The 18,768-nt window shown below is 44.4% G+C and overlaps 1 protein-coding gene and 1 long non-coding RNA gene across 2 annotated transcripts; one reads left to right on the top strand and one right to left on the bottom strand.

Moving 5' to 3' along the window:
- Nucleotides 1-791: 791 nt before the first annotated feature.
- TBC1D20 (TBC1 domain family member 20) lies at nt 792-16,440 on the bottom strand. Its single transcript, XM_082669780.1, has 8 exons — nt 16,311-16,440; nt 9,744-9,929; nt 6,295-6,375; nt 3,792-3,978; nt 3,510-3,611; nt 2,427-2,568; nt 1,410-1,597; nt 792-1,148 (listed from the first exon to the last, which is right to left on the bottom strand). The coding sequence occupies exons 1-8, from the start codon at nt 16,378-16,380 to the stop codon at nt 893-895; spliced, it is 1,212 nt and encodes a 403-aa protein (XP_082525906.1). The 5' UTR covers nt 16,381-16,440; the 3' UTR covers nt 792-892.
- Nucleotides 16,350-18,110, top strand: LOC309832162. The gene is made up of 3 exons (XR_014297673.1): nt 16,350-16,476; nt 16,917-17,027; nt 17,845-18,110. It is a non-coding gene; the product is annotated as an uncharacterized lncRNA (long non-coding RNA).
- The last annotated feature ends 658 nt before the right edge of the window (nt 18,111-18,768 follow it).

Genomic DNA, 18,768 nt, shown 5'->3' with positions numbered 1-18,768 from the left:
GACTAAAGTGAAACGTTAAATATCTAGTGGAAAGGAAACTTCAGGGTTTTAGAAGCTCATCCTTCTGACGAGAACGATTTTTTTTTCCATGAAGGAACTATTACTTTAAAAGTGCGGGTACTTTACATGTTGGGTGTGTGTAATTCTAAAAATAGTAGTAAAAGTGTCTTTTATATGCATTGTCATGTGGCTTGTGGAAGAGAATAAGGAGAAAAAAAAAAAAAGGCAGGCAAAAACCAGCCTATGTCTGCGCCCTAAAACGTAACATTCCTTCCTGTTTGACTGGAAATGCCCAAGTGATTTCTAGCCTGAAAATAGGTAGGATTTACCTAGTAACCTAGTTCACATGTGTCTCTTAGATTTCTGACCAGCTAATGGAGCTGTTCTTAAAAGGGGGCCAATCTTGCTCCCAGGCTGGCCTTCTCTGCCCCTTCGCCTTCATTCCAAGGTCTGACTTCTTTAGCAGCAGCTCCGTCCTTCTTTGTCTGGCTGAAGCAGTCAGAACGGGAGGAGCTGCCAGGAGGGCATTCAGTGGTCCAGCTTACTACGAGCAGCCAAGATGCTCCCCAGTGACCAGGCCCAGCGGGTTCCTAAGGCAGCCGGGAGCTGCAGAAACCCACTTCCCTCAACACAAGAGGAGGCAGCAGAGAGCCCACTCAGAAGCCCACTGTGAGGCAGAAAGAGTTCTGTGCTCAGGACCCGAGTGCCCAGCGTCACGCAGGCTCTGCTACTGGCCTCTGAGGCAAAGGCATCCACGGACGGGGGGAAGGGTGCAGAAATAGAAAACCCTCGACAGAAACCCTTTTAATAAAGGAAATTCCACTCCCTCCCAATCTGTCCATGGAAGGGTGAGACCTTGATGTCATGTAAGAGGAAGTGTCTTCTCAGGCATTTAGGGAAACAGCTGCAGCTGAAACTTTGGGGCCCACTCCAGGGCACTTTTCACCACAGCCAGAGCGGCTGCTCCAAGTGCCACCGTCAGTCCCATCACTGCCAGCTTCACAAAGCGGTTGGTCCTTGGTTTGGTCAGGACATCTTTTGTTCGCTCCTCAGGCCGCAGAAGTCCCCGAAACCGCTGCCGCAGTACCATGTCAGGCCTCTGCTGGGCTGATGCCAGCTCAAAGTCTTTGAAGGTAGAGGCTGCCGTTCTGCAGAGGAGAAGGAGACAGAAGGGAATGGGATGAGAGAAGGAGGGAAAAAACTAGATTAAATAGGCTGAGGGCAGAGACATGCATTGCTCAGAAAACTCTTCTTATAAAGACCCATGAAGTCTCAAGTGGGGATTCCACTAGCATAAGCATAGGTCTCTGGAAACACCACTCCCAGCCCCGTCCTCACCGGACACAGTCTTCCATATTTCTGCTCACTAATGAACACCCCTGTTCAACCGGTGCCGTGGCCCCACTCACTTCTCAGCTTGCTGTTGGGCAGCTGCCTCCCGAGCAAGTTCGGACGGGGGGAACTGAACAAAGAGGTCTCCTGCTCTACTGATCAGTGTCTCATAGGGCAGGTCCTGAGGGATCTGGGACAACAGGTGGTGGACTGAGGCCATGTCGCAGTCACAATCCAGGACTTCCTGCTCTCGATACAACACGATCTGTGGGGAGCAAGGCCTTGCATCAGAGACCAGAACATACAGGGCCTTGGCCACTTCATTTCATTCTCCTTAGAGGTGAATTTCAATTGGTACCAAACAGGGCTCACCCCAAAGGTTCAGCAAATTCTTGTATTCATCTAGGAAATAATGATGTACACATCTGAGCACTTTTCCCACTGGGAAAACCCTTCCTGCTGAGGCAAACTTCCACCCCATAACGTGAAAGGCTGACCAATTAAATGAAGGAGGTTGTTTTAGGAGGAAGGAAAGAAGAAGGATTACTGGAGATTCCTAGCTCCAGCACAGAAGAAATGGTTCAAAACAGCAGAAAGAATGGTCTTGCTCTCTTTAAAGGACAATGAAGAGTGCTGTGAGTGCCCACCTCCACCCTCACGCCGGATGGTTCAGGCCCCTCTGATAACCAGGGCCCCTCAACCCCGACTAAAAGCCATCTCAACTTTCTATCATAATGCCACACTTCTGCTTTTCTTAAACCCGGAGTTGGGGTTGTACGAGCTCCAGGAGTTGTCAACAGAAACCCTGATAATTCACAATGCACACGAGCATTTTAAAGGTTCAGAAGAATCAAGCAGTAAACAAATCTAACAATTCTGTTTAACTAGCAGTTCCCAAACTTACTGTTACACAGAACATTTTTTTCTCCCATGACTCTCCCATTAACACTCCACAGAACAGTGTCCAGAGACGCCAGCCTGGGGAAGTGCTGTCTTTGGCATCTTTCCATAATCACCAGGTTTCCCTTTAGGGAACACGATCACGCTGGATTTGAGGATGCACACCAAGCTGCTGGCTCATGGTCTATACCTACCACAGCTGCAAAGTAAATGGGCATCAGTGGGTGGCAGGCCAGGAAGAAGTCGTATAACCGCACGACGTGCCTGAAGTCAGACAGGACGTGCCCAAACCAGGTGATGAGCCAGCTGAGCGCAAAGATGGTCCCCACCTCGGCACTAGGAGCAAGGAAGTCCAGATGTTAGGTTCCCTGCTGAGTCATCCCTTCCCCCTCCCTGGGCCTTCTTTGTCCTCAGTGCTGTGTGAAGAAAGCATTTGAGAAACATGCTTTTTGGAAAATTCAGCCACCTACAAATTCAGCATCTTCTCCTCACAACACAGAAAGTCCTTACAATATACCCAACATCATGACACTAATACCACAATAGGGTCCTGGTGGCCTTATCTCCCTGGGTGCTCTCCTAATGGCCAACAAACGTCAACTAAAGCAACAAGAATTAGCTGTTTTCAGAGAACTACACCACCATTTTCCTTCTGAGAAAGTCCATGCTTTGGGGGGGCACAGGCACATATTCTCAGGCTTGAAAACACAACTGTATTAATTTTACAGTTAACATGAGGTGACTGAAACACCTTAAGACACAGCCTTTTTTTTTTTTCTTTTTTAAAGAGAGGCAGGCATTGGCCAAGGACACATTTCCAACTAAACAGAAGAGAAAAATCATATGAGGACTGCAAAGTGTATTTCTTCCCCTTGGCATGTGGTGAATAAAACAACCCACAGATGGCCTTGTCTTTCTCACCTCTGGATCCTACAGAACTCTGAACTTCTGTTGCAGCAGTAACCTCAAAGTCTACCTTGGCGTACTTACCTTGTCCACCTCCCTCCACTAGAGGTAAGCTCCTCAAGGGCATGGGCTGTGACCTCTCTTATATCCCCCAAGAAGCACAGCACCCAAAGAGTGTTCCAAGACTGTGCACAGAACTGAATTATCCAGACTGCTGATGACTGGAAAGGACAACTCGGAAGAACGTAACACTACTCGACATAAGATGATGATGCAACTGAGCTACACTTGTGAAGAATAGACAAAGGCTAGGAGAAAGCCGAAGAGGGGTGTGTGTGTACGTACACACATAAATGTAGACACATATATACCTCTGCATGAAGTCATGGAGGTCTGGATTCACCTGGTCAATGATGGGCATCAGATAGTTTAATATATGCTTGGTGTTGTCCATTGTTGGATCCATGAAATCCCTAGAAGGAGATAATTCAATGAGCTTGGTCAGACCAAATACTGGGATCAGGGTTTGGGGGCAGTAAGGTGAAGTGGGGTTCAAACTACTGAAAACACTGACTAGGAAATGGGCTGAGGAGTTATCCCCAGGGGGACTTGAGGAGTGATACCCATCCTCTTACGCTGCTTTGTGCTGGTACCTGAGGTGATGGGTAGACAATTTTTCTACCAGGGATGTTGCCAGCTTCTCGCCTACCACCAGCAAAAATGTGACCACGATGTCGTGGTAGCCCTGGTAGTAGTGCAGCTGAGGGTTGCGCTCCAAGATGAGGAGGATGATGTCGATCAGTTCTTCCTGGAGCCCTTCTCTCTGTTCTTGTGGCATGCCTGGGGAGGGGAGGGCAGGGGAGATGCGCTTGAACATGGCAAGCAGTCTAGTAACACAGAGGTTAGGAAGACGGTCAGCAGTGGATTAGCAGAGAAAGTGTTTAATAAAAGAAAATTAATTACAACAATCTGGCAACACATTCAAGATACACACACTGTTGATACTGCCTGACATGTAGGAAAGAGCCACAGACTGGCTACCTTACAGTGGGGGAACCCAACCAACACCATCTTAAAACCCGGGTCACCACAGGTCATGCTACCAACAGTGTGACTAGTGGACAGCACGTGCCTCCCGATGTGCTGCAGGGAAAACTCAGCACCACTTTGGTGGAATTCCTATCAAGAGTTCATCACCTGAACCTTAAAAGGAGGAAACACCAGATAAACCGAAACTGAGAGAGATTTTATAAAATAACTGGCCTGTCATAAAATACAAAGGGACTATTCCAGAATAAAGGAAGCTAAAGAGATATGAAGACTGAATGGAAAATGCATGAATTTGTATCTCCTTTTCCTATAAAGAACATTATTGGAATAAATGGTGAAATCTGAATAAAATCTGTATTAGCAGTCAATACTGTCAATGTGATACTGATTTTAAGTGTGATTATGTAATAAGAGCCGTGTTTTAAAAAAATATACCCTGAAATATTTAGGGATAAAGGGGCACCATGTGTGTAATTTATTCTTAATAGTTCAGAAAAAAATTTGCGTGTGTGTACCACAAAGGAGAGAGAGAAAGCAATACTAAGGTAAATATAGTAAAAGGTTGACATATAAGAAAATCTGTGTAAAAGCCACCTGGGGAATTCCTTGTCCTACTTTTGCAACTTTTCTGTAGGTATGAAATTATATAAAAACAAAAAATGTAAGAGATGCATGTTGTCCTCAGAAACAAACTAAATATCACAGGAAGTACTGATGTCCTTGATCCAAAGACGCAGCTGGAAACAGAAAAGGCTGTCTCGGGAGACCTTCTGGCGCGCGCGCCTAGTTCTGGCAGCGGTCAGTGTGGCTCCTCGGCTCATCTGGCTTTTAGTATAAAAATGCCAACCCTTGGCCTCATGACCTGTTTTAGAAGAACGGCACACAGCACAGCTTTCCTACACCATTAGGTTTTCTAGTCAAAAACAGATCTTACGAGAGAAAACAGCTAATACAAGAGCCCAGACTAAACCGAACAAAGGTTTTTAGGTGAGAGTGAAGCTCATCTCTTGCCCGTTTCTACCTACCCCTTCTCAAAAAGGCACACTCTAAAAGATAAAAAAGAACATGGAGTAAACCAACTACTATGGATAGGTAAAGTAATGAAAGTAGCAAGAGAAAAAAAGTAAACCTTATTTGAATTTTCAGTATAAAAGAGGTCAGCTAAGCTCAGAAGAACGTGAATGTAAAAAAATATGAAACCACATGGAAAGTTCAGCCTACAAGAATAATATCATAGACTGATGTCACATAAGTGGAAGAGGAATAAAGGGCTCAGAGGAAAAACAGGTTACCTAGGGAAAAATATGGAATGCATCTGTCTATGTGGTCTCCTCAAGACCAGCAGGATAGGAAAAGAGCCTTTCCAGGAACCAAGGGTGCAAGCAGGAAAGAGGCCCTTTAACAGACAAAATCCAATGCCAGAGCATGGGTTCTGAAGAGTGAGAAAATGGGTTTAGAGGTTCTTGTTCCCTCCAGCAATTCTCCTCTCTTCATGGACCTAAGGTGGAGTTGCCAAAGGAAGAGAAATAGATGAGGTTTGCTGGCCAGTTTCCTTCATTGTGAAACTGGAGACAATGGTTATTCTTCTCATTATTCCTGGGAATGGGGAGACAATTTTAGGAACAGACTCTTTAAACATGTAGTGATTGGCCTTCCTTCCAGTCCAAGGGCCCCAATATACGTATATGCAAGATACCGCTATGTACAAATGAAGATATTAATAGTTCTTGTTATAGTGACCACTTCCAAACCAATCGGCTCTTTAAAGCCAGACCGATGGCTCTAGCAATCCCTATAAAGTCTCCTCTAAGGCTCTGAAGGGGGAAAAACCCTCTTCTCTCATCTACCACCTCTAGGCCAAAAGACATTATTTTAGGCTCAGGCCTTCACAGTGCGGTTCTGAACTGACTGAGACAGTGAAAGAATGACGCAGCAGATGAGGAGCACAATGGGTCCCTGAGGAGGTAGGGTCCTGCATGTGGTCACGCTCTGTGCTGGGATGGAAGCTTCCTGGGACAAGCAAGCACCAACACAAGAAAGTAAGTGCAACTGGGACAGAAGCCACCCCGCCACCCCCGACCCAGGAAGACCGAGAGCGTGTCTCACCAGGAGGGAACCTCCGTAAAGACCGCCTGACATCCAGTAGCACTTGTTGGTAGTCCTTGCTCATCTGTCGTAGGTCGTTCCCTATTGAAGGAAAAAGAACATGTTATTGCAAGAACGTCTGGGAAGCCACATCAGGAGCAAAACATCCTGGCATGACATAAAAGGCCTGAAAGACATACTTGGGCTTTTCTTGAAGGGGACATGACTCAAGATACAACATTTGGAGAGGAATCCCTGGTTTAGTTCCAAACACGCTGTTTCACGCAAGTCATGATGACCATAAGAGGAGGGAACACAGATTATCCAGGAGGCTACAGGGTGCAAAGAGCAGCAGAGGAGAAGTCAGGAGGCCAGGAGTTGCATGCAGGCTGCTACTGTGTGTCACCGGGAGTTGCTCTGAATTTCAAAGCCCACATCTGTACAATGGGGATTACTCCCTTCCGTGTGTACCTCTCAGATTACTGTAAGGATCAAATAAGATCATGAATGTGGAAACCACAGACCACTGGAAAAACTCTAACATCTGTAAAGTCTAGGGAACACTGAGCTGTTCAGAAAGGAGTATTAAGATAAACTCACATAAAAAAGAACCTAACCTCTCTTGACCCTGCAATTCTAAAACTAAGACACTGCAAGCAGGAGACAGTACTTGTGTTCAGTTGTTAAGCCCAACTGAAAGTAAGGAGGCAGTCTCTAGCTGTTATATATATAAAAGTGTACATTTCCTTCATAACCGAAATCAAAACTTACTAGAGGAGCCTGTACAATACTTCCGCATACACAGACTTCATCTTATAAAGATATGGGAAATCTGGAATCTGATGGAACACCATCTCAGGATTTAGAGTGTGAATACAGCAATGCCTTTTCCTTCCAACAAAAAGATCACTGCTCTGAGGCAGCCCGGTTCCAAAGATAATAACAAGGGGCAACTTAAAACATCTACTCAGGAGGCTTCCCTGGTGGCGCAGTGGTTGAGAGTCCGCCTGCCGATGCAGGGGACACGGGTTCGTGCCCTGGTCCAGGAGGATCCCACATGCCGCGGAGCAGCTGGGCCCGTGAGCCATGGCCACTGAGCCTGCGTGTCTGGAGCCTGTGCTCCACAACGGGAGAGACCACAACAGTGAGAGGCCCGCATACCGCAAAAACAAAACAAAACAAAACAAAAAAACATCTACTCAGGGACTTCCCTGATGGTCCAGTGTTAAAGAATCCGCCTTCCAGTGCAGGGTATGTGGGTTTGATCCCTGGTCGGGGAACTAAGATCCCACATGCTGTGGGGCAACTAAGCCCACACGCTACAACTACCAAGCCCGCGTGCCTCAACTAGGGAGCCTGAGTGCCGCAAACTAGAGCCCTCACCCTCTGGAGCCCACGTACCACAACCAGAATGAGAAAACCTGTACGCCACAACTAGAGAGAAGGCTGCATGCTGAAACAGAGCCTGTGTGATGCAATGAAGAAGAAACCAGCGCTGCAACAAAAGATCCTGCGTGCTGCAACTAAGACTCGACGCAGCCATAAATAAATAAATTAATTTTAAAAACCCATAAAATAAATAGGTATACTAAAAAATAAAACAAAAATACCATCTACTCGGCTGTACCACAACACTGTGAACTTTTTTCAGCAGAGGCTGTTTTAATCATCTCTAGTACCTGGCTCACATTAGGAGCACAAATAGTACTTGCCAAATGAATGAAAGAATCCCCAGCACCTGGACTTTTGCCAAACATAGCAGGAAAGCAATAAATTTTTGTGGAGTGAATAAATGACAAAGTGGATTCACTGTTTTGCTGTACTTTCTTTTGTATTCTGCGGAAGTTTTTTTTTTTTTTTACTACACGGGCCTTGCAAATAAGTACAGTTGCCCCTCAGTATTCAAGGCGGATTGGTTCCAGGACCCCCAAGGATACCAAAATCCACAGATGCTCAAGTCCCATGTATTAAGTGGTCTAATATTTGCATATAACCCATGCACATCCTCCCATATACTTTTTAATTAATTATTATTATTTTTTTATTGGGGTATAGTTGTTTTACAACTCCCGTATATTTTAAATCACCTCTAGATTACTTATAAAACCTAATACAGGACTTCCCTGGTGGCACAGTGGTTAAGAATCCGCCTACCAATGCAGGGGACATGAGTTTGATCCCTGGTCCAGGAAGATCCCACATGCCATGGAGCAACTAAGCCCGTGTGCCACAACTACTGAGCCTGTGCTCTAGAGCCCGCGAGCCACAACTACTGAGCCCATGCACCACCACTACTGAAGCCCACATGCCTAGAGCCCATTCTCCGCAACAAGAGAAGCCACTGCAATGAGAAGCATGCACACCATAGCAGAGTAGTCCCTGCTAGCAGCAACTAGAGAAAGCCCGTGCGGAGCAACAAAGAACCAACGTGGCCAAAAATAAATAAATTAAATATAAATAAATTAAAAAAAAAAACCTAATACAATGTAAATGCTATGTAAATAGTTGGAGAGCACAGCAAATTCAAGTTTTGCTTTTGGAAATTTCTGGAGGTTTTTTTTTTTTTTTTTTACAGAATATATTTGATCCATGGTTGGTTGAATCCTTGGACTTGGAGGGGCCAACTGTAACAGTTTTTCATAGAATTACAGAATTTTAGAATTCAAAATGGTCTTAGTATTTCCTCATAAAAAGTTTTTTTGTTTTTATAAGGACCGCAGAGGTATTACCTCTTCCTATAGCCCCACGTTTCTCAAAATGCAGTCCATGTGTGTCAGAATTAGGTGGGATTCTTGTTAAAATACATATTCCTACAACCCACTTCTAAGTGAATGTAAACTGGAATATACATTTTTGTTTGTTTGTTTCTTGGCCATGCCATGCAGCTTGTGGGATCTTAGTTCTCTGACCAGGGATCGAACCCGGGCCCTCGGCAGTGAAAGCATGGAGTCCTAACCACTGGACCACCAGGGAATTCCCAGAATATACATTTTTTTTTTTTTTTTTCTTTGCTGTATGCAGGCCTCTCACTGTTGTGGCCTCTTCCGTTGCAGAGCACAGGCTCCTGACGCGCGGGCTCAGTGGCCATGGCTCACGGGCCCAGCCGCTCCGCCGCATGTGGGATCTTCCCGGACCGGGGCCCGAACCCGTGTCCCCTGCATCGGCAGGCGGACTCTCAACCACTGTGCCACCAGGGAAGCCCCAGAATATACATTTTTAATAAACTCCCCTAACTAGCCAGTAATAGCTAGCTACCTACCTACCTAATAAAAACTCATTCCATTTTTTATTAAAATTCTACTTACCAGTTTGGTCTTATTTTCAGAGTAGGCTCAAGCATATCCTAAAATGCTTTAGGTGTTTACTCATCTACTCTTGGTTTGAAATGAGCATAAAAATCAAAGACCCTGGCATTCTTTTTCCCTGCCTCCTAGACAAGCTCCCCTTCACAGCACCTCACCCCTAATTACCTGATATAGGAGGTGGATCATTGGTGTTGACATTGAGGAGCTTGGGCCACACTTTCCGCCTGATCTCATCAGTCAGGAGCCCTCCTTCACTGATAGCCATACGTCTAAGGGCAGCCACATCAGTGGGATCACTGTTCAGAGCCTGGTAGATCTCTGCCACTTTCTTTTTCCTTTTGGCATTAAAGTCTGCAAAACAGAAGGGAAAAGGGCATTAGGCACATATTCAGCATTTGTACATTTTCTCTTCAGGGCTCAATCTCCTTGCTTGGTTTGAGGTAAGGTAGGTATATTTGAAGTCAATCTACCGATATTTCACTAGCACATAGTGTACAAAACACTTAAGGAGATATGCCGTATAAGTAACAAAAAAGGACATACAATTATAATAAATGCCCAGTACATTCAGATATATCTAACAGTTTTTCCTAATAGAATGACTGTGCTTTCTTAATGCTAAACTTTACAGAGCATACATCTCTCTCTCTCTTTTTAAAATAAATTTATTTATTTATTTTTGGCTGCGTTGGATCTTCGTTGCTGCCCACAGGTTTTCTCTAGTTGTGGAGAACGGGGGCTACTCTTCATTGCGGTGTGTGGGCTTCTCATTGCAGTGGCTTCTCTTGTTGCAGAGAATGGGCTCTGGCACGTGGGCTTCAGTAGTTGTGGCACATGGGCTCAGTAGTTGTGGCATACGGGCTTAGTTGCTCCACAGCATGCGGGATCTTCCCAGACCAGGGCTCGAACCCATGTCCCCTGCATTGGCAGGGGAATTCTTAACCACTGCGCTACCAGGGAAGTCCTCAATTTTACTTTTTTAAACAAAACCACACGTGGAAAAAGTCTCCGGTTACACACTAATACAACTGGTAAAACATCAGAATCACATGGAGATATTTTCAAAAGTAGAATGTCAAAGGGTATACTTGGGTCTCCAGTGTGGCTAGTGGTAAGAGAGGCATGATACTGCATACAAAGCAACGGTTTCTCAAGAACCATATTAATTACTGATGATCAGGAAGTACTGTTTTAAGGATCTTATATCCTTATGTGGTAGTCTCTTATTTATACACAGGCATTTTGCTGTGTTTAAATTACTTTTTTAGGAGACTGGTCGAGAGTTTGTGGTTAATGTGCATCAAATTATAATGTTTCTATCTAAAATAATGGGGTAATAATAGGCTGTCAGAGTTTTCACCAGAATGGCTGAGTTTAGGAACAGCAAACACAAGAAAAGTTAAACTAGACAACACCAAAGAGATGTCACAAAGCAGTGCACTATAATTGCCCAAAAAAGGTATGTGCAGACACCAAGAGTTCAGACAGCTGTGGGTCAGGCTAATCTGAGAATGCATTACTGAAGACTGCAATTTAAAAAGAAAGGGGAGGATTCTGAGAGGCTGGGAGGAGAGCTGAAGAAAGGCGTGGAGACAGAAGCACAGGCCCTTTCATTTAACAGTAAATGAACTCATTAAAAAATATTTATGGGGACTTCCCTGGTGGTCCAGTGGATAAGGCTCCATGCTCCCAATGCAGGGGGATGGGGTTCAATCCCTGGTCGGGGAACTAGATCCTGCACGCATGCTGCAACTAAGAGTCCTCATGCCACAACTAAGAAGCCCACATGATACAACTAAAAGAGCCCGCATGCCTCAACTAAAGATCCCGCATGCTGCAATGAAGATCCCGTGTGCTGTAACTAAGACCCAGAGCAGCCAAAATAAATAAACAAATAATTTTTAAAATAAAAATAATAAGTATTTATGTAGCATATACTAGGTACAGGGCACTGGAGTTAATGTAAAGTGGAAGATAACACTGGAAGGTAGGTTAGGCTTTAGAGAGGAATAACAGTGGAAGTAGGTTAGGCTTTAGAAGGGACTAACATCAGAAGGTAGATGTCTGTTTTAGAACAGACACTAAGCGGCTTTCCTCAGTACTGTTCTATTCTGAGGCAACAGTCTACAAATTGTTTCCATGATAACAAAACAAAAAACAAACAAACAAATTGTTTCCATGATAAAGCTGCACATTATTAACGCAAATGAAAGTTGGTACTAATGGCCCTGGTTACCTATCTATGAGAACTGTGACATAAACCATATAAACAGAGGCACCAACTGGTTTGGAGTTAACGTGCAATTGGAGGTGCAGACAGGACCACGTGCTTTTTCACCCCGGCAAACCTGTTCTCCTGGCTAGACTGTTATTTTCCTTGGTGACCTAGTAGGGGACCATCTGTTCCAGTTTGTCTGAGAGATTTCTGGTTTACACCTATAGTCCTGGCATAACTGTTCATAGCAAACTCTTCTTCCCATCCACACTCTCAAAAATGTCCCAGGTTGGATGCTAAATTAAATGGTTACTCTACCTAGAAATCATGAAAAATCAAGTCTCAATTTCCTGTCAGCACAGCACCTAACTAGTCAAATGTTTATTTACAAAGTGCTTCAAGTTCTTGGCTTGGGCGTGTCTTACCATCCATCCATCTGTCCATTGATCTATCCATTCATCAGTCGATCATTTAATGAGCAACTACTTGTAGTAAGCACCATACTGGGATAAAAACATGAATATGACTCTCTCCCAGCCCTTGAGAGGCTCACAGTAGGGAGCGACATAATTATTACACATGATATAACAGAACCATGAAGAATCATGAAAACCCAGAGGAAAGAATAACTACTTCTGAGGCAATCAGGAAAGGCTTCACCAAGAATATATTGTGGTACCTCCTTAAAGAAAAGTTTGCACATGGAAGAGTGTGCTGAAGGGAGAGCATTCCAGAGAGTATGTGCAAAGACCTTGTCACATGAAAGAAACATCATGCCCTGAAAACAAAAATTCCAAGAGGCTGAAGTGTTAGGTAAAGGAAGAGAGGCTGGAAGGACTGCAGTAAATGCAGCTAATAGAAGAGTCTGGACTGGATTTATCCTCCACTGAAGGGGAAGACAGGGAGGGATTTTACTTTGGGTCAAAGGGCCATCCTTTGGAAGAGAAGGCTCTATGTTCCCAAAGAGGGATCACTGAGACACAGAAAACAGAAAAGACTTTATATAACAACATAGGCTGAGACAAAATATGTGCAGGAATTGAATTAATTTCCAACAAAGAAAAAAATCAGATATTAAAAAATTTTTTTAATTTAGAGTGCTCTTGTACTTTCCACACATCATAAATTAAGAACACTTAAATGGTAATACTAAATATTTACCGAGGCAGCTGACATTCAGAAACCTTGTTAACCTATTTTCTAAGAGTATGGAAAATTTTCCTCAAATTTTCAAGACATATAACCACCCTACCCCTCTTTCCACTTAAGCTATTCAGCGATCTGGGGGAAAAGGAAAATCACTGTTTATATCTTGGAGGAAATAAAACTGTTTGCAATCAGCTGGATTTCCAGTAGGTTTTGGTAAATAATATGCCAAAATTTTAACTAATTCTGAACCCAAACCACAGCTCCAATACTTATTTCTCTAAAAACTCTGTTTGGATTCTACTTAAATCCTGCATTTCAAAATTTACTGCTATCATCTTGATTCTGATGCTCTGTGGGAACTCAACACATACGTGCGGAACAGAACAAATAATTTAGCTTAGCTATTGTTCCTCTGGAAAAATTGGCCTATAGTAAATGGCATTATTTTCCCCATATTACTGTTAAGAATATCCACACCAGAAAACTCTACATAGATTTGTAGGCACTTTGACCTTTTTCTAAAGCTATTGGTGATTCCCAGAGTAGAATGCTGCTCAATTGTGGATTTTAGTAGCTGTCTGTTCAGACCCCAATATCGCCTTTCTCAATCCCATATTCTAGCAATTAAATGTTAGTGGCAGATGAAGAAGGCACTCCTACGTGTGCTACACCCACAAATATTTCATTGCACCTAACGTACATACAGGCTTTGACTGTGACATAAAAAGGGAGGAGAAAACAGCAAACTCAAGTGAGCTAGAGATGTATAAATTACATAGTGATGAATTCAACTGCTAGACTACACAATGAGGGAGAAGAGGTTCTGCAGGGTCTCAAATGCACAACTAATTTACACGTCATATCCTCTTCACCTCAGAAAGAGGAAAGTCAGAGCTATTCTTGGGATGCTTGGAAAAAGGTTAAATTAATGTCTAACTATTTTAAGATAAATTTTACATATGGATTTTGGGGTAGGACACATTGCTGGACTTGAGAATGCGATATTTGGGCTTGGGATAAAAGCCCACATTTTCAAATCCCCTTGAATCCTTTCTTCTCCAATTTTTTAATTGCTCCCCTTATAAGGGAGATGTATTATATATTCCAAAGCTGATATCTTCCAAATTTCTTTATAATAAAGGTCTTGGCTTTCGTAACCATGACAGAATGAAATGACTATTCTAGAGCCGGCTGCAAAATATAAGACGCTGCTATAAATAAATCCCTGCTGCCTGAAAAGTAATTCATTCAACAAAGGAAAAAGGAATGACATTGGTACTACTTGGCCTGCTCTCTATTAAAACGATCATTTAAATAAGGAGCACTGAAACAGTAGTTCTTAACAACTCAGATAAAGATGGCTGAGTCTGTTATTGTCTCAAACCTCTCCCTACTCTGGCTACGGAACTCAGGTAGAGATTTCTGCTTCCTTAGAGCAACAGGTATCTTCAAAAGCATCTGGCTTGGGGAACTTAATACACAGGAAAGGGCAATGGCTAAAAATGAGCACTAGCTATGCTTCCTCTAAAAGTTTTTCCATATCAGCAAAATACACATCAGTGACTTAGATCAGGTAAATGATCTACACGCTTAATAAGTGAATCTTATGTGCAAGAATAAAATTCCATAATGATTATTTGGTTTAAGTTTGCATGTCAAGAAAGCTTTACAGGCTTTAAACAGAAGTTAAACTTAAATAGGCAGAGCTAGCCTTAATCAAAACCATGAAAGAGCAAGTCAGAAAGAGATCCTCCCAGACAGACACCCCCTGCTCCACCCTTGAACTCCTGATGTTGACATTGGAAATTACCTTAAAAATTTATGCTTGAAAAAAAAATTTATGCCTGAACTTCATATCTGTACCAGAGAAATACAGTGGGAGAGGAAAACCTTACCTTATTCTGAGTAAGGTTCCTATTAAAAACAAAGTAAAAGAAACTCTGTTTTTGGAGGTACTAATTAGTTTCAACAAACAGTACCCAAATTATCAGAGATTCATTAACTACCTGAAAAATTAAGACATGCACATATGAAGAAAGACTACCCCCAAAATGGAGAAAAATATTCTAGACAGTAAACCAATCTAATCGTAACCTCTACAAAAGAGAGTTAATAGTATTAGTAACTTTGTCAATTCTCCTATGATTAAAAACAAACAAGAAAAACAGAAAAACAAACTCCTCTCATCTCTAAATTCCTCCCACTTATCCAAAGAAGCAAAATCAAGCAAACAAGGATAAAGTCTCGCAACCTAGGCACAGCTGCACTACATCATGTCACAAGACCCATACCACTTGAGGCAATGACTATTATGCCACGAAGACAGATGTTATATAAACATCAGCAAAGGGTTACAAGGCCAAAGGGCCTAGAGGAGTAATACGAGGAATGAGCTCCATTTCCATGCAGCATTAGAATAGGAGAAAAGGGCAATAACAAAATGAACCCAGAGAAACAAAATGTGAAGAACCAGGTGCTTCATCAAAACGTGGGTTGAATATGTGGTTGGTTCTATTATGGGCACCACCCACCAGAAGATGGAAAAGTGGGAAAGTTACCTTAGTCTTCTCCATTTATTAACTGTATGTAAAAGATATTTGAAAACAGCGCACAACGAAACCATGATTTCATGGAAATTAGTATAAGACAGTATAAAAGAATAGAGAGACTCGTTTTTTACACAATTAAACATTAAAATAGGTGGCACAGGATGAGACAGTAGATTGGTAGTTGCCAGGAGCTGTGGAGAATGGGGCCTGGGGAATGATGGCCTTTCTTTTTGGCATTAGAAATGCTCTGGAATTAAGACAGTGCGATGGTTGCCCCACCTTGTAAAAATGTACTAAGAACCACTGAACTGTACACTTTAAAGAGTGAATTTCGAGGTAATTAAAAGAAATATGTGGTCCACGGTCACCGCGTCACTCCAGACTGCGACCGATGAATGAAGTTTGGGAAACTGGCCTGACCACTACTAGGGAGGCGGCCCCCGGAGCCTGCGGACGTGGCCGGACAGTCTCGGTCGGGGGCGAGGCTTGGCCTCGGTTCTCAGGGAGACCCAATTCTCCTCTCCAGATGCGACGAGGTGGGACGCGGGGCCCCCGCCCGCCCCGTCCTTCCCACTGGGGGTGCGGGTCTGCAGCCAGGGTTCCTCCGGTCCCCTCAGCATCCGCTAACCCCCAATTCCAGGATCTCTTCCACTTCAGACGTGACCCGGGTCTTCAGCCTTTTCCTCTCTCGCACCTTGCGCGGTCGTCCCGGGTCCCCCGGCCCCCTCCTCCGGCAGCTGTCCCCTGACCCTAAGGCCGCCCCTGTCCCTCAGGCCGTCCTCGCAGGCCGCTTCCCGGCGCCCCGGCCGGCTTCCGTACCTGCCTTCCCCGCGCCGCCGTCCCAGCGGCTGGAGGTGGGGCCATCATCCTGCGCACTCCGGACGGCCATGTCCCGGGGGCCCGGGCCCGGGCCCGAGCCCCGGCTGGCGGCGGAGCCGACAGAAGACGAGGCAGCGGCCGCGGGATCCAGCGCCGGCTCCGCAGGGTAAGCTCGGCTTGGTCAGCCCGCGGCGCGCAGGCGTCCCCGCGCGGGCTCCGCCCCGTGCCAGCACGTGACCCCGCTACGCCGGGCGGGCGGCGGCGGCGGCGGCGGCGGCGGCGGCGGGGGCAGCCGGCGGTCACCCGGGCCCGCGCGCAGGCGCCCTAAGCGGTGAGAGGAAGAGCGCGGGGAGCGCGCCTCGGAGAGTTAGTTGCAACTGAATTTGCAGAGCGTGGCACTCTTGAAGAAATGTGTTCAGGAGCAGATTTTATCATTTCTTTTGTTTCTCTTATCTGTAAAATGATACTGATGATAATAAAACTACTGAACTCACAAGAGTTCTTGGGAAGTGCTCAGAACACTACCAAGCATATAGTAAGTACTCCATAATTGTTCACTCTGCTTTTGCTTACCAAGAATTTTACCTGCTGTCTCATTCCCCACAGGTACTCCTGTCATCGTACTTGGTGACTTCAGGGTTTAGCAGAACCATCGCATACGGTTATGCAGATTGTGCACCGCACAATGCCAAAGACGCTGTTCACATAGACGGTTATGTAAGCAGTATTCCCTTTGAGTTATACAAAACTGGCCATTCATCCAAAAGGAGCGTCTGTCTTATCAGGTCGTTGACCGCCTCGTCTCCAATGACAGTCCTTTCTCTTCAATAGGCCACTCATTCCCTTGGTCACACCCCTATCGTTGTGGCCAGAAACTGCCCCACCTCTTAAATCTCCAGTGCTAGGCCTCCCTCACTGAAACTCCCCGTGATTCTGGTTGCTGGATGACCCCTACCATGACAATTCTTTATTCTGAGGCGTCTAGCACATGGAACCCATTACTCCGGGCCCGTCTTGGTTTCATTCAGGTTGCATGGTGCACCATCACATTTTAAGTCTTCTTTTATGTCCTCTGGGTAGCATTCATGAGCAGAAATTACTCTGAAGTTCATTTGATTTTTAAAACTAATACTCAATGTATTAAATTTAGAAATCCCCAAACCTTGTTTTTCCTTCAACTGACAAATTTTACAATTCCATTCATAAATCTAGTAAATTTTAACAATCACTTTGGTACTGTAACTGAGCAGGACCCTATGGGGCCTTCCCAGGACAGACTCCCCCACCATCCCCAACCCACCAACCATGTCCTCTGCCTGCCCCTTGTCTGTAGAAAAACTTTAGCCTCCTAGGCCTTCCTCAAGTTCCAAAAAACAAATTTAATCTGAGAAGTGAGAAAAATACAGAAAGAAAGGGAAACAGTCAAACGAGGCAAAATAATAATAGTTTAGCCATTGAACAAAGTCAAGGCCCTTTAGTTCCTCCTCAAGGGCTGTAGATAATATTGAGCCATATCCTTTGAGTTGTTTTGCAGATACTGAAACCCCCACGAGGTGGAAGAAGTTAACTGTATGCTGTCCATAGACCAGTTGGAACTAAAAGGTTGATGATGTTGACTCCCGATCATCTCACCACCAACCAATCAGAAGAATGTCCATGAGCTGATCAAGCACTGCACAACCCCCCTCCCTCACCCTGTCTTTAAAAACCTTTCCCTGAAACCCATCAGGGCATTTGTCTTTTAAGCACCAGCTGCCTGGATTCCTTGCTTGGCACCCTGCAATAAATGCTGTACTTTCTTTCACCACAACTTGGTGTCAGTAGATTGGCTTTACTGTGCACGGGCAAGCAGACCCAAGTTTGGGTTGGTAACAGTACCATTAATAAACTTAGTCAATTAAGTTCCTTTGAACATTTGTAGTCAATTGATGTAGGTCAGTTGATGTAGGGAAGAGCATTCTAGTCTGAGAAAATAGCACAGGCACCATCTTGAAGCTAACAGAAAGCAAATCATAGTCTAGAAACTACAAGTGGTTTAGTGTTCTTATAGCACAGCATGAAAGACAAAGTGAACTTTGACACTAGTGAGGGCAGAGAAGTGTGCAGGGACAAGTTAGACAGAACCTCTTAAACCATATTCAAAGAGTTTGGACTGGATGGAGTCAGCAGGGTGAATTAACGAATTTTTTAGCATTGAATGTGGTCTTTGATGTCATCTAGATTAATCCTTATCTCCAATAAGAATCACCTCCACTTATCCATACAATGTTTATGGCCCAAACCAGTGCTAGGCTATGAGGTGGGCCGTAGAGTGACAAATGTTGAGTTGCTCAACTTCTAAAGGGGAAGAGACAAGTAACCAGGCAATTGCAAAGCCAAGTGAAAAGAGGTCAGACAGAGGCAAACTAGAAATCTGGGAGAACATGGAAAATCCCAGAAACCAAGAGATTCATGATTG

Source organism: Grampus griseus (genome assembly GCF_964374135.1).
Source record: "Grampus griseus genome assembly, chromosome: 14".
Taxonomy (NCBI): Eukaryota; Metazoa; Chordata; class Mammalia; order Artiodactyla; family Delphinidae; genus Grampus; species Grampus griseus.
The sequence above is the reverse complement of the archived record's forward strand: the minus strand, read 5'-3'. Positions and strand labels throughout refer to the sequence as shown.